At 42.5% G+C, this 24,998-nt stretch overlaps 1 protein-coding gene across 1 annotated transcript in view; it reads right to left on the minus strand.

The window, feature by feature from the left end:
• TTLL10 (tubulin tyrosine ligase like 10) overlaps nt 1-24,998 on the minus strand; it is a 448,425-nt gene that overhangs the window by 149,162 nt on the left and 274,265 nt on the right. Inside the window, exon 5 of the mRNA XM_085609638.1 lies at nt 16,002-16,720. Within this exon, the coding sequence (XP_085465764.1) occupies nt 16,002-16,720 (719 nt within the window). The remainder of the gene's footprint in view (nt 1-16,001; nt 16,721-24,998) is intronic.

Consider the following 24,998-nt stretch of genomic DNA (forward strand, 5'->3'; position numbering starts at 1 on the left):
GAAAGCTCATCTTTGATCTTGAGATGGGACTGAGTATCATTCATTATACATTATATATCCATTACCATGAACATAGGTCTATCACCAAATGCACATCTGTCTCTTGAGGTGAAACACAGCCCTGTTGCATTTAAAATATGGGGTGTTTTAGGTTCATTGCCCTAATGCCCCACGATTGGTCGCTTATAATGAACCAGTCACGGACACAGGCACATTGGCTTGTAGGAAAATTGTAAGATTTCCCGATGGGCCATGACTCTAGAAAACCAGTTTGGCCTGACGTGACTGGCTCTGCTCAAAACGTCTCACCTTCTAGGGGCAATGACGTATTCAAGAAATTCTCTGATTTTCCAGTAAGACTTTTTAGACTGCTTCTAGTGAAGGGCCAACGATTAATATCACACACCTTCCCCCAGCAGAGAACCTTCTGGACCACGTAAAGCAACTCCTAAGAACCAAGTTGAGTTCTTTTAGTACATAATCAACAGAAGCAAGCAAAGAACTTCATCTATGCTAAAAAGATAAACAATCTGACGCCTTCTTAGACATTCAATATGAAAACTGAAACAAGAACCTTATGCATGCTAAACAAAAGAAGGAAATAGTTCACCTCCTACACATTCAATAAAAGAACCAAAAAAAGGAATTTTCTACAAGTTCAATACAAGAATCAAGCGGATCACTGCCTACATTTTAAACTGGAGAAGCAAGTGGAATAAGTGGAAATACTACATGTTCAATAAGAGATGCTTCATGAATATATGCAAGCATTAAAGCATCGCATTTATGCTCAGAAAGTGAACCAAGAATAAAACTAAAATATGGAAACCAGGAGAGGTATACAAACATAATACATGATCTGAGCCATGTACCAAATATAATATAAATGATAACATGAGACTTACACTAATAAATGGTGTATATAAAATGCCCTAGATAATAAGTTAGATATTAAAATCTGGTAGATAAATGACATATTCCAACTATATATGAGGGATAACGTTCCTAGGGAATAGAATACAAATACAAAAAAATAAGGATTACACTGTAAATATAAAAAGCTATGGAACCATCTCACCAATATTGGTAGTAGTTCACATGTTTAATGACACATGCTCACAAAAGCACTAAAGCCAGTTAGATGTTGAAGCACCAAGTGACCACTAAGAGAGGCCACTTCAAGATAACATGTTTATTGTATGTGTTTTTATCTCACTCGTTATTGCCTTAACCAATAATAACTTCAACTATTTACCATGCGAATGATAACATTGATCCTGCACCTCAATCCCTAGTGCCACGGCCCTACTACATCAGATTTCCACTACTCTGTCTCCCCATTTTGTTTCCCCCCCCTACTTCTTTGCCTTTTCCCTGGAATAAAAGAGCTTGGATAGGATGGTTGGTTCCACACCCGTCATCACTTCTTCCTGATACACTTTCCAAAGTCTTGGTTTCCCTTTTAATTCCCTTCTCTCTTTTCACTCACCCACTTTCCTTCTTTTTGAACTTTTTTTAGTGTCACACAAATTATACTCACACCCCTTCCTCTAGCCTCTTCATACCTTTTTAATTTTACTGAGATAAATTTGAACAAAATATAAATTCTACTTTGATACCTTGCATCCTTTGTGCTCACTAACATGCCGGATCCTGTTTCTTTATATTTTTTTGCTAATCTGTTTATTGGTAAAATGTGGCTGTTTGTTCAGCAGCTGAACTTCCTCTTTCCCAGGCCACGACACTGTGGATTATGCCTAAAGGCATGATTGCTATTGTGATACTGAACTGCAAACTACTATGGGACAAAACAAAGAAATCAGCCTGAAACTTCTTCGACACAGTGAATTTACAATACAATACAATAAAACGTGTAAAGTGCACAGCTGTCAAAACAGGCATCCCAGCACTAGAAGCAGGAAAGAAACCCCAGCAGAACCCTCAATTATAGATTAACCAGGTCTTTAGTTGTTTCCTAAACTGATACTCATTGAAAATCCGATGAAGGAATAAAGGGGACTCATTCCAGGCTTTAGCGTCAGACAGGTGAAGGAGCGCCCACCCTTGGTCTCACCGCCGTACCTGGGAGCAGTAATTAACAGAGCATCCCTGGACCTAAGCTCATGAGACTGCACAAAAGGAAAGAGTCTGCTAAATACAAGTTGGGAGCCAACCAGGGGTTTGAAGATGACACATCTCTCAATCAGGAGCAAATGTAATTCTTTGGGACTAGGCATTACTGAACGGCATCTTGGAACATCCCGTATTAATTGGGTGGCAGCATTTTGTACAATTTACAGCTGTTTAATCAGATAGTCAGTGAGGCCTAAAAACAACGTGTTAGCATAATGAAGGCGTGAACTGATCGCCGCATGTACTATCATTTTTCTAGATTCGAGCCGGACATCTTATTCAAGGAACGTAGCAATAAAAAACACATCCCTGCGAGCGATGAAATATAGGGACGGAAGGACAGCCTATTGCCAAATTTGACCCCAAGATTTTCAACCACCTTAGAAGGGGATGTGGCCAGCCCCAATTCAGTCGGCCACCAGTCCTTCGACCAACAGGGCTCGTTTTGGCCAAAAATAAGAATCTCGGGTTTCTGGGCGACAGGAGCCGTGTGGAGTACTCTGCATCCATCCCAATTCAAGGCCATCCACAAACTCAAAGACTTCCTCACCCTTATCCAAGCCTGGATGCCAAGTGCAAACCTATTCCACCCACATTCATTCCCACTGAGAAAAGAACCAGGCAAGCTCATATCCAGAACTGACGTTTACACAGAGCTGGAAAGAGTCACATCCCATCACTCTGCAAACATAAAATCACTCAAATACATTATCAACCACAACTTCAAGAAGAAAGGGGGGTGCAGACACAGAGAACATCAGATTGATAACCTCATGTGACAAATGTCATGAAAAACATTGGCATGTACTCAGAGACGATCCTAATTCGTTACTTACCCCAAAATGACATTTAAGATGGTCGTGATCAATGATGCTGATTAGCTGACACCTTACAATAAGTGGACTCGTCAACTTGGTTGGGAGTGCATAATGAGGGAAATGCTTTTTTGGACATGCCGTAAGTGTAAAGCATGTGCACAGGGCATTTCTGGAGGCAATCATGAGATCCATGGGAAAACAATTTGAAATTACAAAACCCATCAAGTGCAAGACCACGTTTGTGGTATACATCCTCGGATGCTCATGCAAATTACTGTTTAATGGGAGAACTACTTTTCAGTTCCATAATATTAGAGCATTTACAGGCTATTGTCAACCATGAGGTGGACTACCTTCTTGCACGGCATTATAGAGAAAAACACCAAGGGGACTCCTCATCACTTGTGTTTTGGGAAATCGATCAAGTGGTTAAATCTCTAAGAGGTGATTACAGAATGAAGTCCCTAAAACAACTCGAATCGAGATACCTTATAACATATAGAACCAAGACCCCTTATGGACACGATGTGGATGAAGAATTCTTTGTACATGTATCAATTTCAAAGAACTGTGATTGACTTTGCCTTTGCTGCTGCCTTTTTAACTGCTATTTACCAAGTTACCTCTTCTCTCTTTTTTTTAAATTGGTTGTGGTTTGCGTATAATCACACTTTTTCCATTTAGGTACTACATACAGTCCCTCTTCTCTCTGCTGCTTCCAGGTAGGAGCTTTGAGGTGGATCTCATGACTGTGGCCTCTGCCCACTGTTGGGAGTGATTGTCTAATGTAGGGAGGACCTTTTCACCTGCATGCATAGGTTCAATTCTGCCTCCCACAATTCTGTAGGCATTAGTTGGCACAAGTACTGTGTTCTAGGACTGATTAGTCCGAATGCTTAAGAATTTGGTTCATGTGGAAGGACAGCAACACTGTTTTCACTCTGTTGGTGGGATTGAAACAATATCGAATATCAATTTAATTTAATGTTATCACAGACTCACCAAGTAACGGAGCATGCATGCACTTTATGTCACAGGTATCATTTGATGCGACATCTTTTTGATGTGGTTATATCTTGAGTGTTTCACGCTATATGTGGGGCATATCTAATACCAATGACTTTATTGCGTTACATTTCATTTTGTTTGATGCAGTGCTTCAGTGTATCAAATTTAAATGTAAACTACAGTTCCCAGCATCCTTGCAGCATGAAAAGGTAGAAAGACTATTTATTTGAGGGAAACACAGGAGAAAATCACAGTGTGATCAAGATATATTCACAGAAAAATCCAAAGGTTTAAGCGACCTTATAGTTAGGTGAAAAATGTTGGTTAAAACATATCATTTCAAACAAACAAAACCGTTGAAATTCACCAGCTAAAGATATCTCAAGTAACTACAACTCGTGCCCAATGGTAAGTATAACTTGTGCCCCCGCCATGCACAGTGTTGTCATCAGTGATGTCTTTCAGATGTTGCAGTCATGCTATCAATGATGTCATAGATTATGTTATGAGTGATGTAATATGCAGGGTAATTAGCAGTGCATAGTGAGGGTGCACGTTATAGTTAATTTAGGGCACAAGTTAAAGCTACTTGAGATAACTATAACTGGTGAATTTCAGTGGTTTTGTTCATTTAAAATGGTATGTTTTAACCAACATTTTCACCTATCTATAATGTCCCTTTAACCTTTCAGTTTTTCAGTGAATTTCTAAGGTTTTTATTAAATGTATAGTAAGTTACTATTAGGGGTGGGAAGAATTTTGTATTCTGCTGGCATATTTGGAGGAATTTAGGGGCACATGCATCAAACATTTTCGTCTTCGCAAACAGGCCAATTGGCAGAATTGGCCCATTTGCGAAAGCAAAAAATGTTTTTCAGATGCAGCAAACCCTATTTTGCTATTCAGTAACCTGTTACTGAATCACAAAATGGGTTTGAGAATTGCTATTAGGAAGGGGCTTGTTTAGGGTGTCCCTTCCTAATACCGAATTGAATCGGTATGCATGAATGTTTTGAGAGCAAAATGCAGTCGCGAAACATTTACATTTTACCACCTACTTGAAGTAGGTGGTAACCCATTCTCAAATAGAAAGGGGTCCCCAAGGGACCACTTTCCCTTTGTGAATGTTTGTAAAAGCATTTTTTAAGAGCAGGCCATGGTCTCACAGACCACTGTCTGCTCTTTAACAAGCATTGGCATAGCCAATAGGTTTCACCTTTGAGACCTTATAAGTGTTTAGCCATGCAACAGTTGCATAACTAAATACTTATAAGGTCCCAAAAGCGAGTGAAAGTGATCACGAGCGCGATCACGATCAAACATGAAGGCGGCCGTGCGGCCGCAAAAGTGAAAGTAATCGCGGTAAAGCGCGGCGCGCGCGCCCGCGCACCTACACTGTAGCTCTAGGCTGGCCTGGTAGCACTTTTTGGAGCCCTCTCAATAAGTCTCGCCAGACCAGCGCATGCGCTGGGTCAGGCGAGACCTAAAAATGAAAGGAAAACTTTTCATTTTTATTTTTGTAAAGCATCCCATTTTCCTTTAAGGAAAACGGGCTGCTTTACAAAAAAAAGATTGCTTTATTTAAAAGCAATCATGGACATGGTGGTATGCTGACCTCAGCAGGCCACCATCCTTGCGATTTTTGCGATTCCTAGGGGGTCGCAAATTGCAACCTACTTCTTTAATATTCATGAGGTAGGTCATTTGTGATCCCTAGGAATCGCAGAAAGTGCTCAACACACTTTCATGCATGCTGTTTTGCGATTTCCTAATTGTTAATCGCAATGATTCACAATTAGGGAATCGCAAAACGGTGTGTTGATGCATCTGTCCCTTAGTAATTCTGCATTACTCATGTAGCTTGGAATTACTAATAAATTTCACCACTCTGCTAGCAGAATTAATTAGCACTGTAATTATTTTTTAAACAGGGCTAGAAAAGGGAGCAGCCCCTCTATGTTTAAAAACCATAGCAGATGAAACTTTAATCTGCGTTGGTTTAAACATAGAGGAACTGCTCCCTCTACCAGCCCTGTTTAAACCACTGCAGTCCAGTTCATACCCCACGGTGCCCTTAAATAAGTATGTGAGGGTACTGCGGGGTATGCACTGAAGTGGATACTCCTTGGTGCCCTTGCATACCTATGTAAGGGCACTGAGGGGTTTGCACTGCACTGAAGTGCAGAGCATACCCCTCATTGCCCTTACATAAGTATGCAAGGGCACTAAGGGGTGTGCACTGCACTGGAGTGGATACCCCTCGGTTTACTTGCATACTTATGTGAGGGCGCCGAGAGGTATGCACTGTACTGCACTGCATACCCCTTGATGCCATTACATAAGTATGTAAGGGCACTGAGTGGTATGCACTGAAGTGGATACCCCTCGGTGCCCTTACTTTTGTAAGGGCAGCGAGGGGTATGCACGAAACATTGCAGTGCCCATTCTGCCCCTTCATGAAATTCTGCAAAATCTTTCAGAATTTTAATGTATTTCCATGGAATTCCGCAGAACGAAACTCCCTGAATTCCACCCATCCCTAGTTATCATTACAATTTCTAATTATAACGTCAATTTAACCTTTGATTTTTTCAGTGGATTTCTATTTTTTAAAGTAATATTTTAGTACCATATGTAATGCCAACCCCACACCGTGGCCAGGCCTTGCGCCCAGCCCCCTCCCCGCAGGCATCCAATCGCTTGCTGTGAACTGCATGTGGGTGGTTGGGCGCAGGACATGAATGATGAACATCGCTGACTGGATGAAGACCAACTGTCTGAAGCTCAACACTGACAAGACCGAAGTGCTGATCTTTGGAAACAATGACTCCCAGTGGAACGACAGCTGGTGGTCCGCAGAACTCAGACATACTCCCACACCGACAGACCACGCCAGCAACCTTGACATCATCTTGGAGAGCAAACTCACCATGGAATGGCAAATCAACACAGTCTCCGCCACCTGCATTCACACTCTCTGCATGCTCTGATGGATCTTCAAAGGGCTCCTCATCAGCACAAGGAAACCCGGTACTCAAAGCCTAGTCACCAGCCGGCTGGACTTCAGCAACACACTATATGCAGGAACATCCTTCAAACTCATGAAGAGACTCCAGACGATACAGTACTCAGCGGCTAGACTCATCCTAAACCTGCCCAAACAGACCTGCATCACCCCCAATTCAGGAACCTCCACTTGCTCCCCATCCAGAGAAGATGCCAATTCAAGATGCTAACACACACTTACAAATCCCCCCACATCCAAAGACCAGCATACATCAACTGTCACCAACCCTCCAGAGACCTTCGCTCTGCCTTCCTTGCCCTTGTACAAACACCACACATCCTCTGAAGCTTCAGTGGAGGCCGTTCTTTCTTCTACCTCGCCACCAAGTCCTGGAACAGCCTTCCCCTCCACCTCCAGTCAGCCCCCTCTAAGGCAGAATTCAAGAAGGGACTCAAGACCTGTCTTTTCGACTAAGCCCAGCAACATAGAGCCTGGAAACCCTTGTGGGTTCATAGCCGTGCTCAACAAATACATATTGATTGATTGATTGATTTATTGACATGGCGCCAAAACCCCTGTGGGTGCTCAACTATCACTATGTGATGTTACAATGTATAGGGTGTAATTTTAAGTAAGGTAGACCTACTGAATTAATCAAAAGGTCAGAACACCAAAATATAAAAAGTAGGCTTATTGGCTTTATGAAGAGATCAGCATAATAACATATATAAAGCTAACCTATTATCTTTGTCAAAAACAATCATCAAGTCTTTAACTCTTTCTTTTACCTTTTCTCAGACCATAAGGTGCAGTCGTAGAATCCACCACAGGGGGAACCTACACTTCAGATGAGAGGCATAAAGCTTCAGCTCTGAGTGGTGTAAAGAATTTGATAAGTTCTCCTCGGGTCATAGATTAATCAACCAGGAAACGTACTGTGTTTTATTTAATGTTGCCGGGGGGCTGTTGCACTCCATGTAGTCATCCAAACATTGAACAGAAAATCCCTAGCAGGGCATTATGTGGGTGCTCCTTGCAAGAAGCTGTGAATCATACATTAACAACTACTGATGGTAATTTATTATTACTTTTGTTTGTGTTGTTACAGATTTTTCTTTTTTATGAGTGAGCCAGTGCCCACCCGAGGCACCCACATCTTTTTGCAATGTTCAAAATCAAGCCCCTGCCAGCTCCACACAAGCAACTATACAGGTGGGAGCAGGCAATTTTGTTGGTCAGTGGGTGCCCCGCTGCCAACCTGAGGCATCTACACAACTATATTTTTTAGGGTGCCACGGGGGAAGCCCTAGGTGCCCCCACAGCCCCTGCCAGCTCCCTTGCCATGAGCCAGAAACTTCAATTGTTGGTGGGCGATCCACTGCCCACATGGGCACCCAAAATGTCATCATGTGGGGGGATGAGGGAAGAGCCTCGCAACTCCAGCCGGCTCCTTGGCAAGCACCATGCTGGGTGCTGGTGTGAGGCGGCATCATTCCTTTGCTCCCACCTAGACGGGAGTAACATTTCCATTGCCACCACCCGGGCAGGAGCAAAGTTGTTTTCCCTGCCCGGCAGAGTGCAGGCAGGGAATAGATTTCTATCCCCTCCTGCACTCTCCTAGGCAGGAAAGCGCCACATCCCAAAGATGTCATACCCATATATATAAGCTTTGACTGGGATGTTATACACCAAAGACATACAGGAGGACAAATATATACCAAAGGTATGGGGTTAGTAAGATATATCACTGATATGGCAGATTGACAATATCTTACAAAGGTATAGGGAATAAAAAACTATTGTGAATATTTTGGGATTCAAATTATACCTAGGACACCAAGGCTACCAGAGCCCTGTGTAGCCATTAGCATCCAGTACTATAAAAATGTATACAGGAGACATGTCTCAGGTCTATATTCTATCACCTCAGTACTTTCCAAAAAGTTATTAAAAGAATGCCTACAACATTTGGCTGAACAAATACCCATGATCTTGAGAGGAAACTGCCAAGTAAGGGTACAGCTGAACGTGTCATTTCTTTTTCCCAGCTATGAAAAATCTGCAAACAAATAAAAAACAAGAACAACTGGTTACAACAGAGACGTGTTCCCGGTTAATATGTCTACACTGAAGATAGGGAAAATTGCTTAGCATCTTGAGCTGAAGTAGGTTGGTCGTTACGGTTAACCAGAGACCCTCTAAAGGTCCAGCAAGTTTTGCACTTTGACCTTCACCTATCAAGCATGTGACTACTTCTACTTTAATTGTCAAGCTCATACTACATGCTTCTCACACTACCCCTACCTGCAACCAGACAGCAGTACAGAACTGAGCAAAATCATTAGATTTTCTCAATTGGGTGGGTCCATTTTAGAAACTGGGACTGCCCTTTGCTTATGTATGCACCCCAAAATAAATACAAATAATTAAAACATGACATAGTATGAAACATAAAATTGTGCTACCCACTCTTCTGGTATATGGATATTTTTAATTCTTCTGTTGTAGCTGAGGAGGCTGGCACAGCAGAGCTCATTCAGTTCCCCAGATTATTATGATGCAGCTGAAGACCATTTTCTTAGTGACAAGGCTGATATTACAACTGAGGGAAAACCTAGCCCTGACTCTGTAGAAACAAGGTAATGAGTGAATGAAGTCAGTGGTTTTGTGAAAGTGTCTGCTTAACTGTTTTTTCCATGCATAGACAAGGGGTGGGCAACTTATTCTGCTCCACCGGCAGAGTTTGCGGAGTTTTGCCCGCGTAATGCAGAGTTCCAGCAAAACTCTGCTAACCCCCGTGTGGCAGAGTTTTTTCTTATGCACGGTTCGACAACAGTATTTGGCGAGTGGCAATTGGCGGGCCAAGCCTGATTTTTTGGGCACTAGGATGACGCCAGGTGAGACTTTCTCACTGTGGGCGGTCAGACCATTCGCAGTGAGAAAGCTGCCTCTCTAGCATAAAATCTATTTGATCTGCAGCAAGGAAGCAGCTCCCTCTGGTGCGCTGCATGGTGCGGTTTATGCTAATTTTGCAGCACGGAACAAGCTCCCGGCGCTAAAAATCAGCGCAACATTCCGATTCCGCCTGCTCACTGAGTTTTCATGGAACTCCACGGAATTCCTCGGAGTAAAACGCAGCGGGTTCTGCCCATCCCTAACATAGACACATCTTTCTATGTCAGTAAATGTGCACCCGACAGGAGTCAGAGTGGATAATATGAGTAGCAATCAGGGTCTAAAACATCCAGCCCAGGCTTCAGAAAGTTTCCTTTATTTGTGGGGCCTACACAACAAGTACGGAGCAGATCTCTGCTTCCTCAATGGCTCTGAGCTCTATGTGAAGCTGGACCCTGATTGGCTATAGTATGCCCTTTGATGATGTCACACACGAGCATCACAATTACATATTACTTCAGGAATTGGACAAGTAAAAAGGGCAAGCAGTCTGGAGCTGTCTTGGTTCAATAATCTACATCCATAAAGGATCTCAGCAGGAGGACAGCCATTAGGAGACAGCCAATTTGTACTATTTTTTACACCCAGCATCCTAAGGTGCCTATGTGTGAACAGATGTGTTGGTCAAGGTAGGAACATGAGTTAGTAATGGACCAGTGATATATCATGTGTTGCTAAAGTTGAGCTTTTATAATGACATCATGCAATTACCACAATGAAAAGAAATGCAAACATCTGTTTAACTTTTTCTACTAACTAACACTTCTACGCACACAGCTATACTTTTGCACTCTTTAATGACTGGGTGTGGAGAGAACAAGATTCATGTAAGGTACATGGCCTATAAGAAATTTGTATATGTAAATAGTTCCTACCTGAAAACCAGGAGGGATTCCTGGATACTAAAGTGGGCCACCCAATGGGGAAGAGGAATTGTGGGTTCTTACGGCATGACTTTATGGGAAGTATAAAGGAGCCCTATAGACATCCTGTCTACTTTGTGGTGCTGTCACAGTGTCAATTGTGATGTCACATGTGATGTAGATAAGATTTCTATGTGCAGCCTAGGGCCTTGCAAGGGAATTACTTTTACCAGGCCTGGACAAGGGGAATAGGAGAAGAGATTTGAAAGAGGCGGCCTCCACAGAAAATGAATAAGAATTTAACATGTATGACTTGGCCGAGACCTACCACCAGTGGACTATTACCGGGGACATTGAATCCAAGAAATATTTCTACACTCAGCCCAAAAATTGGCATGTAGCGCATTACTTGCATAAAACCCCTAAGAATGTCTATGGGCCGTTTTGAGTCAGGATTCAAGAATCATCTACAGAGGGAACTGTTATGGACAACAGAGGCATATGACCCTAATATATTTCTCAGAAACAAATGAGCAGTGCCCAAGAGATTCAGCTCCAACAAGCATAGCAAAGCTGCAATGCATGCAGAGCGATTTTCCAAAGAAGTGTCTCCCAACTATCACGTCTGTGCCAACGTTTGGATAGACCCTCCAGACTCAGCACCCAAAATTCACAATTGACCTTCCAGAGCTGGTAAACTACAGATATCTCAAATATACATACTCATGTCAAGAGCTTTGCAACTGTATCTGAACAGAAACAACCTTATTAATGCTTTACATGGCTCATCCAGACCAATGAGAGGCACCACGTTGGAAGCCATGTCAACTTTGGAATTGCTATATGGACCTGTGCATAGAGCCACAGCAAAGACATCAGCATTCACTAATACTCCACTGACGCCCAGGTTTACCTGAGGACTCCACTGTCTATGTCATCAGCCGTCTGAAGGTCTGACTCGCTCGCATCCAAACATGCATTTCCAATTCTACCACAGCCTGAAGTCTATCAAGATGGAAGATCTGGAACCTGGTTGGGAATGACTGATTCATTCATTGCTGGCTCGGAGGGGGAGGAGGCTATATCTGAGTGAGAGTGGAGAGCCTATGTTTATGGAGAGCCCCAAGCTCAGAGATGAAATGATTGCCATCTCTTGACATATTGCCCCTACAGGAAGTTGGATGGAAGGTACTGGATACATTGTATGATAATGTGTAATCCAACGTTGCTCTCAAGACTTCTCGAACTGATCATGATTCGGCCTGGAAGTAATTTTAATTATGCTCGCGAAATCAGAGTAATTTCAGTAATTCTGCACTATTCTTCTGTCGTGACTGTTAGGCCAAGTGTAACGTGAAAAGTCCACTAACCTGCAACAAGAGCGGCCAGCAGGGACGATGTCGTGTAGATAATCCCGATTATTCCCCTGGAAACACCCCCCACCTAGATCTAGTTGAACTCCAGGTGTGAAGATGCAACCCGGGGGACAACCGGGAGAAGATAACGGAAACTGGGGGAGTGTAGAGGGATGGGGGTCGGATGCCGTGAAGTGGTAAGGCACGGTCCCTTTTCTGAGGTAGGCTGCAGTGGGAGAAAAATAACAGAAACAAAGGGTCAAAGGGAGAACACTACGAAAGTTACTATACACCCCCTCTTCCCTTCCGTCTCTCCTTACTGTAGTTTTAAGGATACTCCAGGGATCCCTCGGTAAACACAGGTAATCACCCAGGATGTGAATGCTGCACAAGCCCACTGTCGGGGGGTACCCTGGCAGGCGTGTTTAACGTCACACCGCCCACACGGGCCCGGCAGGCTTGTGCCACCAAAGAAAACAAGGAAACGTAGTTTGGTTCTGGCGTCGTAGGACAGTTTCAGAGAGGCCAAGAACCCAAGGTACTGCGGACTCCAACAGACAATTGAATGCCTTTTGAGGAATGGGGGAAACACAACAAAAGAAGCGCAGGCAGAGCGGGAGACGCTTCCACTCCCTGCGCGGACCTAAATACCTGAACCGATCTCCAAAGATCGTAATCACGGGTGCGTAGAAAGTCTCAATCCTCAGGGGCCAGAGATGTCTGAAATCCAATTCGGAGCTTGAATGAGTAGCGCGCAAAAGAATCCGCGGGGAGTACCATCCGCAACGCGCTACTCTACGAAACAGGGAAATCCAGATCACGGACAGTTTGTCAAGCCCCGCTTCCTGGAAGAGGCGGGGCTTTTGTAATGCGCGGTAACTTCGCGCGCGGCTCGTCCCGCACGTCTTTGCCCCTTGGCCTTCTGGGCCTCGTAGTCTGTTTTGCGCCGGACTCGGCCTGCGGCTCTAGGATCGCGACATCTTCGAAGCGGAATTGCCGTTAATATTGTGATTATGTCTGTGTGTGTAATTAAAATAAATCTGGGGGAGCACATCCTACAGTGAAAGCATATTTAGTGAGCGCGAATTGCTGCTCACGCTGCTGTCTATATTCTGTTGCATTTAGCACCACTTTCATAGCACACAATACATCCTGATCTCTATTTTGGACGCGAGGAGGCATTTTTGCACTAAGAAAAAAGCTATATACAGAATTACTCTTCTTGCGTAATTCCGCATTAGGTAATTCTGGGTGTATACACTGTACGGAATTATTCAATTTATGCCCACTCCGCGTCTTTTCATGTGCAAAGCATCCGCAGTCATAACATTACCATTAGTAAAATATAACTTGTAGTTTGTAAATATCAAGGAAATAGTAAATGTACACACAAGTGTAAGTTTACCTATGTGAAACAAGTCCCAAAAGTGTAAAAGTGTAGCATGTACGTCTTCAATGGCTTAACATGTTCATTCCTTGCCTCTATAAAGAGATAAAGTGGACATAAACAGAGACTACTGTAGTTGAACTACCCGGAAATCGCCAGGAATAAACATGGTGCGTGGAGACCTGGGTCTGTGCTGGAGAAAAGCCGCAGGAGAAGTGATACCAACATTCCTGTGAGACAGTGGGAGACCGGCCTGGTGAGACCTATGGGGGCACAGTGGGAAGAGGTACTATTTAAGAAGGTAGCTTCCTTAGGAAGATGCCTGGAAGCTTTCCATGTTGCATTGCCTTTACTTCTTACTACAGCAGCTCCATGGTTCCATCTGTAACCTATATTTTCTTCCTTGATCAGTTCCCTGGGTTTCCTGACTTCCAACCTGTCTCTGATGATCACAAGATTATGCTTTGTTGCTTGGCTTGTTCTTGTTTCCCATTACCACTCTTCCATCATTACTGCAGACCTGGATTTTGTCAGATGTGCCCTGGCTTACGCCCATCCTCACTGCGGTGCCCAGCTGCCCACCATTCAGAAGAAGGTAATCAAAATCTTCTGTACTGTAGGATCATACTGAATTTACTGATATTTGTTAATGGTACTAGATATATCTGTGCTCTAGATATAGGCAATGCTAGCTTAATTTGCCTTACAACACTAAACTGTGAGAGCTCTGTTATGAATGCTCCGAAGTCCGGTCTGTGACATTCCCTCTTTCTCTCTCTCCCCCTCTCCCTCTCTCTTTCTTTCTTTCTTTCTTTTTTCTTTCTTCTTCTTCTTTCCTTCTTTCTTTCTTTCTTTCTTTCTTTCTTTCTTTCTTTCTTTCTTTCTTTCTTTCTTTCTTTCTTTCTCCATTTCTTTCCCCCATCCCTCCAGTATTTTGTCCCACTCTTCGTATTTCACCCCATAATAGCACAACTATGTTCTTGGACGTGTGGCGGATTGACATCAGACTCTGACGTAAAACAACTTTGAATCTTGACAGGAACAGTGGTGAATTCCATACTCAAAGATTAGCTGCTATTATGCATGGGTGGTATGGGGTTGCACGATTATCTTAGAGAGCCACCCTCCAGAATATCCAGAATATGCACCTCAGATAAAAGTCTCCGACGTAAATTAAAAATTCAACTCTTGAGGTACACTTCAAATACAAGTATTGGATTTATGTCACACACACAACACTAGAGGTACACCGCTGATGCACGTCTTAAATAGATGCTATAGCTAAGGCACACCTTAAATACAAGTTTTAGATATATGTTATAGACACAACTTCTGCATATACAAGGCCACACATTGATCTTATAGCATTCGCTGAGGTACATCCTTTAGTGCTTAATTTGTAAAAGAATGAACACTGGTGCCCAAATCTGTGCTCTGAACCACGCCGCAAGAGCTAGGAAAAGTCGGCGGACTAAATACCAGGGCTCCATAGTCTTGCATCCTCTTTAATGCACTTCCAGACATTCCCTGCCCCTTTATCTCACTCTTTCCGGTCCTTACATTTTCTCTTAGAGACGGATTTTCCATCTTTCTCTTCCTCCTTCCTTCCCCCATTGTTTGTTTTCCACTCACTTTTCCAGTAATGTGCAATAAGGAAATATAAGTGCTGGTCCCCAAAACTGAGTGCTGGTGAGCCCCACTGGCAACCACTGCCTCAAATTAAGCACTACCTTAGATACACAATTTAGTTGTATCGTATAAATAAAACTATTCAGGTACATACCAAATACATGAATTAAACAGAAAGTATAGCTACATCTTCTAAGATACATCTTAGAAGCAAGTTTCAGAAGCATATTATAGATACAACTGTAAAGGTACACCTCAGATACAAGTCTTAGTGCTATCTTAGAGATAAAAAAAATCTACATCCTAGCGTTACCTTGCAGAAACAATCCCCAAAAAGATTTTAGGGAGGGCTCAAAGAGCTATCTTGGAGACAAACCTTGCAAAATAAACCTCTAATATGGCTTCAAACCCACAGTAAGCACACAATATGCATGTCAGATTCACCTATAACAAGTTTGACGGAGGCATAACTCCCACAATGAAGATTCATTTTTAGCCAGCATTAGTGTTTTATTTTACTCAGTGTCAGCAAAGCAGCATTGCAGTATGACGTGGAGCAGGTTTCAGGAAGAACTTAACCCCACAAAGTGTATTCCTAGTACCCAATTAGCATTAGCTCCCCTTTTGTTTCATATAGATCAACAACAACCTTCGAAGTGAAACAAATATATAGAATTGTAACATCAGTTAAGACACAAATGCTGGGCATCCTGTTTCATATCCCTAATTTGTAAAAGATAGGTCAAAGAAATGGGCCAAAAGCGACACTCGCTTGCGCTAACAGCAATGAAACTTGCTTGTACCTTACAGGCATCCCCATTGTGGACCTAGACTGCTACCACTCACCTTTTTGTTGAGGGACCAGACCCCTTTTCTTTTTCTTCTTTTCCCCTCCCACTGCCCTGGGGTAGAGTTTGTTGCTGGAGATGGTGCTTTTGGCTAGCTCACCAAAGATCTTAACTGAGCCAATCTTTTCTTTGTTTTCACTTCCTCTTCCTGTTTTCTGCAAGCCCTTTGAGGCTCTCGTTGGAGCGGTGGATTCAGGGAAACCTTTGCTCGGTGTGACATCTCCAACCACAAGTGTCGCACTTATGGTATCTTGAACCATGACAGCCTCTACCTGGGATCTTATCTCTGTTCCATCACCAGAGGCCCCAATGCTACATCCTTTGGGGGCCTTTGATGCAATTTCTGAGTCGTCCAGTTCACTGTCTCTGATAGTCTCAGTTTGCTCTCCCAGTGTTCTGCCACCATCTTGCTCAGCCTCAGCATGGACGGTAGACTCCATTGACCTTTTAAGCATGCTGCTACTCTTCTGGACAACCTCTGTGGAGTGAGTGGTCTCCTTGGGGCCTTCGCCTGCTCTGTCAACATCTTCCTGTTCACCGCCTGCAGGGCTGGCTGCCTCCCCATCAATTATCTGCATGGTGCTGGTTCCACTCACCCTGTCACAGGGATCCACCGAGCTGTCTTCCGCAGGTTGCTGCTGGTCATCCCATGGGTAGAAGATGGACCTCTTCCCTAAGGATACATAGCTGGATCCCCACTCGTGCTGTGGACAGTGGCTGCAAGACAAAGCACAGAGACATTCCTTAGTCTGCAATGAATTCACTGCTTCTGTGCCACAGCACAACACACACGTCAGTATAGTTACTAATCAGTCGATTTCTAGTTAGAAAAACTGCCATATAGGTGGCATCATGGCAGAGAAACCAGCAACCACTGAACAATGGCACAGTGAGGGGTGGGCTGCAGTAGAGATGCTTCGCATACCAGTTTATCATGGGTAATATGATGACCACATGCCTCACAGGTATCCCACTAGCTGGCCCCATTCTCCAATGCATCTACCCATGTTATGTGCAGATGACTTTGAGAGAAAAGAATTGAGAAAACGAATGATGAACCAACAATATACACAATTAATCTAGAGAGTGCTGTTGCCAAAACATAGTAAAGAGTTCAAAGAAACGGTATAGGATAATAATTTAAAAAATAGTCAAAATTACAAGTAGAGGAAAACATCAGATGCTTATGCAGAAGGGTATATATGAACTCAAGGTAGTAGAAAAGAGAACGTAAAAAAATGTAAGTAGTTCTGGAGTTTTGGAGCAAGATGGAAGAAAAAGTGGAAGCGAGATTGGGCAATGGGATTGCAGGGGGGAACTCTATCTGCACCGATAAGCAGAATGAAAGTTGCAGGAAAGGACACTAATGCAAATTATTGAAAAAAGGTTACACGAGCATATATAAGCAATACACAGAAATGAAAACTGAGCATAGCAGGAAAGAGGGCAATTATGGGAGACGTAGGCTGCAGGGTGGGGTTTAAAGCAAAGGCGAATACAGTTGTTGTAGATGTATCACTGAGGAGAAGAATAGGACAGAAGGCTACCCAGAAAGAAGAATAAGGAACCAAGTCCTGGGTCCCACATCCCTAGTCACCCACTGTGAATATCACCCACAAATATTTATAAAGTTATCAAACGGTGGACTTCATGAAATTTGCAAAATTCACGATCTTCAAAAACTTTCACCTGCAGGAAAAAAACATGTTTGCAGAACTATTGTCCTGAAAAATCTTTTACGGTAAAATAATTCGCGCATCAGAAGTAGGCTTACTGTATTATAAAATGTTGCTGGTTTTCTCAATGTTCATATTACAAAGCTTTACTACCATCTTGTTCTCCCCCTTATAATGCCTTTGGGTCCCCTTAATGTGGAGAAATTAACAACATTAACCTGAACACAAAACTACTGATTGCAACCACCACCAATGCTTATACACTGCATTCTATAGGTTATCCCAGGGGGTCCAGTGATTGCCCTCCTCAGGGCCCGAATTTCATCTCGGAGCCCTCAACATTGATGGACATTTCAGAATTCCACATATGAAATTTCATTAATTCATCCCTCCGGCCATAGGACCACATTTCCATCACCAATAATGTCCACAGTCTGCACAACCAGGATGAAACATCCTTAGGGCCATAACTTTTTGTTTCATAGTGCCGCAATTTCTTGTTTAGCTGCTAAGCCGCGAATAAAATATACATTATTATAGTCCTGTCCTCCCTCCCAAGCCACCGCAATTCCATGGTCAGATGCCTTGCACTATCATGGTATGGTCAGATGGAACCCGAAGACCCGTAGCCTTTTTTATGTGCCTCAATATTTCTTTCCAGAACAAAGTTAGTCCCGGGCAGATCCACCACATATGTAAAGCAGATCCCTCTTTATTGCAATCCCTCCAACATTTATATGTAGGAACATACTTTTTCATTTTTGTGGTGTGAAATACCAATCATCCATTACATACATAGATACACACATTATTTTGTACTGAGTTTGCTCTGCCCTGCGTACTTCTGAGTGTCTTTGGTACATGTTGTGACTTGAATTGTTACTATGCATCCTTTCCCTTAGTTTCCTGTTCCCTGCTGCTCAGCCAGTATGAATGTAATGTAGCGGAATGCTGGAGTGCTTGGTGATGTAATGGAATGCTGGAGGGCCTGGTGTGGTTGAGAGAGAGTCAGGTGTACTGTGTGGGCTGAGCAGCAAGGATGCTGCTCCTGTTGGGGCTTACCTAATACTATCGCTGTACTTGAGCTTACTTAACAGCTCAGCTATCTACATGAAACAAAGATCTTATAAACCTTCTTCTTTTACAACCAACACTATGGCTACTGGACCTTTCTCCCACAACAGTGGCGACGAGGATGGGAGATTTTGATGCTGTGTATTAATTTGGTGGCAATTTTCAATGTATAGCAAGTTACTTTCCATTCTGAGTGAGCTGCCACATTTTTGTTTCATACCATATGTGATTTCTGCCTAGGTGTGTTTGTTTAATTCAATTCTGATTTTCTTTTCTTTCTGAGTGCATTGGTATTTAGGCCATGGTGATTTTCCTGTTTGAGTGGATGTTAAATGCTGGTCTGAATTTACCCAGACAGGTTTTTTGATATTTAACACATACCAATTAGGTGCTGTATATTTAATTTTGTATTTTTATTACTACTGTGTTTATTGTGACAACTGGAGTGGGAGCTTCATTTCTCCTATCTAGGTCCTGATGAAATGCGTTGGGGTCGGGCATGAAACTAGTTGAACATAAAGGGAAACAATAGGTATTTACGCCTCAGGTTTTACCGCACATCCACAGATTTTAGTATACCACCTTAGGAGTAAGAAATAAAAACAAATTGGACCCACTAATCTGGTATTTTTAACTTTTTTCTTACTTTAATAAACCCACTCCTTTCAAAGACAACATACATGGTTAGGTGTATAGGGACATCCCTGTATTTTTTCAATCAAGTGCACCCGTGTATCCATTGGTAGTAGCACGCCCCTGTCCGTAGAGGGCAGGGATGGACCCTATGATGAAGCATGCCACCAAGGGGAAACCCGGGTGGGTGAGGGATTTTTAACGTATACCTCTTACATTCACATAAGACATATTTGCTATGAGACATGGCCATCACCAGGAATGTACAGCCAAAAAACACACATCACTAATTGAACAGGCATGGACTAACAGAAGAGATCTGTCACATGTTGCTGGACATTTGGGAGGACTTTAATATAGTCTGCTACAGCATGTCCCAAAAATCCATACAATCTGACCACTTCTTCACATCTTACAAAGACACTTATGGGATACAGAATGATTATAAAAATGCCCGTCCCAACAGACCTCCCCACTTCTCTTTCCCTCCACTCTAACTATGCCAACTCAGAACCACAGCCATGCACAAAATCTCAGATTGGACAACCCAGTGCAGTAACCATCTAGGCAGACTATATTATATTAATTACCATACAGGAACCTGCAGAGCTGTTCAAAGCTAGCCACATACTAAAAACCATAAACTGCGGGTCTGTCTCTCACAGTTCATAATCCAACACACTGCTACACGATGCCTTCCATAATGCGTTATCTGCTCCTCTGTGGTCATCACACATGGCATGGAAACACTTCCCACATAGCTTCAAAACAAAGACAACATTCTTTAAACCACACACCTTACACGATGTAGCATGCTTCTCATGTAAGCAAGCACTTCAGCATTCCACAAAGGGGTAGTAAGCGCTATTTAAATACTGCAACATAATAGAATAAAGATTTCATGTATAGAGCCAATGAATAGTCGCTAAACAGCATCATTACTATTCCTTTAAATAGCCTCTAACCACGTCCAAGTTGTCCTTCCTGCATATGGTTGATAAAATTCAAAACTGGAACTAGTAATAGTTCTGTTTTTTTTTTTTAATAAAAAGTTCTTATTAAAGTTATTGGGGGAAACATCACCTCACGATGTTTGCCTGTATTTGCCACACAATATTTACGGTTAATTCCGGCAGTTCCTTAATATCTCTCAGTCTATAAATTAAGCAATACGTAGAGTTTACAGGCGGCAGTTAATAAGTATATACAGTTCTATTAAGAGACAATCTAAAAATCGTACATTGTTTTAATCCATTGCATTTCATTACTGCACTCTACGTGATGTGAGGGAAAACGGGGGTGCGGCTCCTAGCTCTTATCAAGATGCTAACTATGGGGGGATGATTGGCCTGAACAATATGATATTATAAGTTCAAAACTGGATGTGATTCTTGCCCACTAATGTAAGGAAATCTGCATGGAGGTGTGTGGACGCTTAAGGCTTAGTGGCTTTAGAGGATTAGACAATATAACCGAATACGCCTTGGAGAAGTCGGCTTTTGTGGATGAAACATGTTGGCTGTCTTTGCTCTAAGATTTGGATTTCTGTTATTTAACAAGCAAAATAAAAAGGAGAATTGGAACATTTTGAAATTTCTGAGAATATTGAATGTGGTGCACCTCTATCTGTAATACTATCATTTTAAACCATTTAATAAATCAAATCATGCAGTGTTACCCCTACCTAGCATGGTTGTGGACATCTATGGATAAGTACCTAGGCCCGTATGAACCTCCATGAAAAAGGCGAGACTGACACCTGCCTCCTAGCTTTTAGAACAAAACCACCAAGCTCTCTCTCTCTCTCTCTAAGCTCCTATACACTTACCGCAGCTCAGGCCCCATTCCCCCTCCTTCATACCCGAGACCCCTTACTAGAACAGAGGGGAAGGGCAGACTATAAAAGAAACAGAGGGAAGCGTAAGGTACCGTAGATTGTAGAATCCACCGACTTTGTGCATGTTCTATGTTTCTGTTATGACTACTTGTTTAGCTTTGTGTGTTTCTGTTTTGTTTTCTTTTCTATGCAAAAATCTCAATAAAAATCTTATTGAAATTAAAAAACACATCACTTTCCAGAAAATATTTAATTATTTGTATCACAATTACAATGAGTTCTATACAAATCGGGAATATGCTTACAACTAGTTCTTGGGCTCATCATGGTCAGTCACGGCTGTTGAAACAGTGGTGAGTAGAAAAGTCTGAGAGTGATGAGGAGTACATACCTGGTACGAACTGCACAAAGTTAGTAAAATGAGCAAGACATAGTTGCCGCATGGGTGTACGGGGAGAGGGCTCTCCCCTCAAGCAGCGTGTATAAATTTTATACCGCCAAAATATTCTAGAAAGTCATAGGCTTGCTTGCTCTCTGCATAATGAAGATACTGGACTATAATATGAGTGTGACCCTAAAGGTCCTGATTCTCACCATTGAGTTTAGGATTTATCCTCAGTAAGAATACTTTGAAAAACTGTGGGACAACTGTACATTACTGTAAGACGGTTTTCAAAAAATTTGAATATGCAAATTCACATGACCTATTACATTGTTAAATTTATTCTGTATCGTCTTTCATTTCTATATCCCTATGCCTTCTATCTTTCGCTTTCGTTTTCTATGTCATAAGCTATGACAACAATCTATATGGAAGGCACTGTGTGGAACAATTAAAAGTTACACAGCACTCGCAATCTAAGACTGGGAGCCTCATAGACAGATCTTGAAGAGCCATGAGTTCAATCATTTTGTCCTTAAACATGAGCTTCCGAAAATGCACACACTTTGCTATCAACTAAAGAATGTTATTTGGAATGAATGCACTCTAATGTCAAAAACAGCAGCAAACTGTTTTCATGAAAAAACACTATATTATCCTGAAATATTGTTTTTTTAGTAAATTCACGTTTTAATCCTAAATTATCAGTGACTCACACATGCAGAGATTCTGCTCGTTATGCAAATCTGTCACAAGAAAGAAATATCTATCGCATGGCAAATATTTCTACTACCATTATGCCTGGGGTAGGCACCATCATATATATAATGGATGCCCACATTATGATATTCACTGCTACCTCAATGCTAGAGGAAGCATTCTACCTGGGATGGGAACCACTCTGACACGTCATGGATATAAATAATATGAAAAGATCTAACCATAATGCCATGGTCATAATTAAATATGGGTGGACACCAAAGCGTGAGGAATGTCCACAATTGTATTGTACTGTAGCATTTGTGCAGCTCTTACTACCAATATGCACAGCCTCAAGCACTTAGCCTGATGGATAACATACGACATTGTGTGGCTGCGCTGTATCCATGTGGATAACATTCTACACCGTGTGGCTGTGCTGTCTTTGGCTTTGAGCCTAGGTTGGTAGTGTTTCCACTTGGTGCGCGATGACCACAGAGGTGCACTCATCATGTTATGGAATGCAATGCTTGGCAGTGTGATGGGTGAGGAAGTGTGAGTCAGGCAGACATATTTATATTCTGTTATAGTTCAGTGGGCTGGTACAGCCTGTACCTGTGCCCTCAATTTGCCAGCAAGGTTCCGCAAGTAAGTTATTAAATTATATGCCTGTCCCATTGACGATGAGGGCTTACATAGTGAATTGGTATATTATATTACATGGTGACATGGAGCACCCCAGATTGAGACAGGGATAATTGTCCGAAAAGCTAGAAATAGGCCACATACTACCACCTTTATACCAGAGCAAGCATTATGTGCTACATTATGCAACAACTCCTTTAATGTGCCCAAATTACCAGCCTTATTCAATAGCCAGGTGGTATTATGCTGTAGATTCAACCAAATATACCAGGAATTTCCACCATTATGCCAGAAGTCACACTCAATCAAGAGTGACACCATAGTGGCACATGCGCTAAATGCAAACAATGAGCTCGGAACTTACCGCCAATATACCATGGCCGGTATTATAAATGTGGGGTGGGTCACAGAGCGGGATGGATCCTTACAATATGAAACAAATTATCACTGTTATACCAGGGGGTGTACTATGTCCCAGATTTCCAAAATATGCCAACAATTTCCACCATTATGTCAGGGATGGACCTCATCATGCCAGAGATGGTTCGAGACTAGCTCGCACAAGATGCTAAGGGATCACAAACAGAAGATGCTCCCTCCCATACAGAGGGTCTCTCTCTCCCTCTCTCTCTCTTCCTCTCTCCCACTCTCTCTCTCTCTTCCTCTCTCTCTCTTTCTCTTTTTCTCTTCAGCTCCCATGAATAAAGATACCATCATGAAGTGCAGGAAAAGTGAGACAAGAACGTCTGACTAGCTCAAACAGATATTGACTAGTACAAATGTAGCTGTATTAATGAAACAAAGTTGTCAGGTTTCCCATTGGAAGCTTTCAACAATAACAGAAACAGTGTATCAAATAATGGAACAGCCCCAGCCCTGCCATTTTCGGTGTTTCTCCACTGACTAACCTTTGCTATGGTCTTAGCATAAGTGCACCAAACCAAATTAAAAACACTATCATATCCTAACAACTACACCCGAATGTATGAATATTTTAGGCACCATGCAGATTCAAGTTCAAAGTAAATGAACAAATTCCTGTGTCCCCCACTCCTCGGAGATTCCTGTTCAACGCCATGAACGTGATAGGCCAGGCTACTGAGTCCGACAAGCCAGTCTACAGGAAATCTCAGATTTTAGCAGATCAAGAGTGATAATGTACTTACCTATACAACGTCCCTTACACATCTTGTGCAAGCATGCTCGTACTGATGAGGCTAACATTTCTGTTTAGAGGAAATCTCAAAAGTAAGACTTTTTCTGGATTGAGCCTTTCAGAGGCAATGCACATGATGTGACAAGCCACGGTCTAGAACCGACATGTCCTATATAACATGTGATCTAGAAAGCATACCACTTACACATCATGTTTATATATTCTCTGACTATTGAGTGCGTCAATCCACTCTAACATTACTTCCGGATGGGGCTGTCAAACTCAAGATTCTGAGAGTCAGTGTACATCCACATGCGGTGGAACAGACGCTGCTCAGGTACAACACCCCTTCCATATCTCTTGTCTGCAAACATGCCCAGGCTACTCAGTGTTGCAGTCTAGTAAGAGGGAACTCAGACTTGAGATCCTTCTGGACTGGACTATCAATATCAGTTTTGTAGTTTGAGAATGATCATCCATGCACATGATTTGAACTGGCCTGGGTCTAGAAGTAACAGATCTCTAATATGATATGCAGGAATACTCTAGAATACCAGACACATTTTATTGAAGGGGTTTCACTTCTAAATCCATGCAAGTTCACATTATGCTGTTGCTGGCAGTCCATTTTCAAATGATTGAACTATAAATACCAAGTGTTGAGGGCATCAAATGTGGTCTGCAATGCACTGTATTTCCTGGACTTGCAATATATATTGCTGGAGGATACTGCCCTATTCCACCACATGTAAAATGTGGGTGGGGTGGTTGCATCCATAATCTAACCCAGAAATATCAGGTCCAGGAAAAAGTGGTCAATCAGTCATTGGCGGCTCCTCCACTGTCAGGATTATTGGCGTGCCGGAGGGAGTTGAAGGCCCTAACACCACACA

Source organism: Triturus cristatus, chromosome 1_2, assembly GCF_964204655.1.
Source record: "Triturus cristatus chromosome 1_2, aTriCri1.1, whole genome shotgun sequence".
Taxonomy (NCBI): Eukaryota; Metazoa; Chordata; class Amphibia; order Caudata; family Salamandridae; genus Triturus; species Triturus cristatus.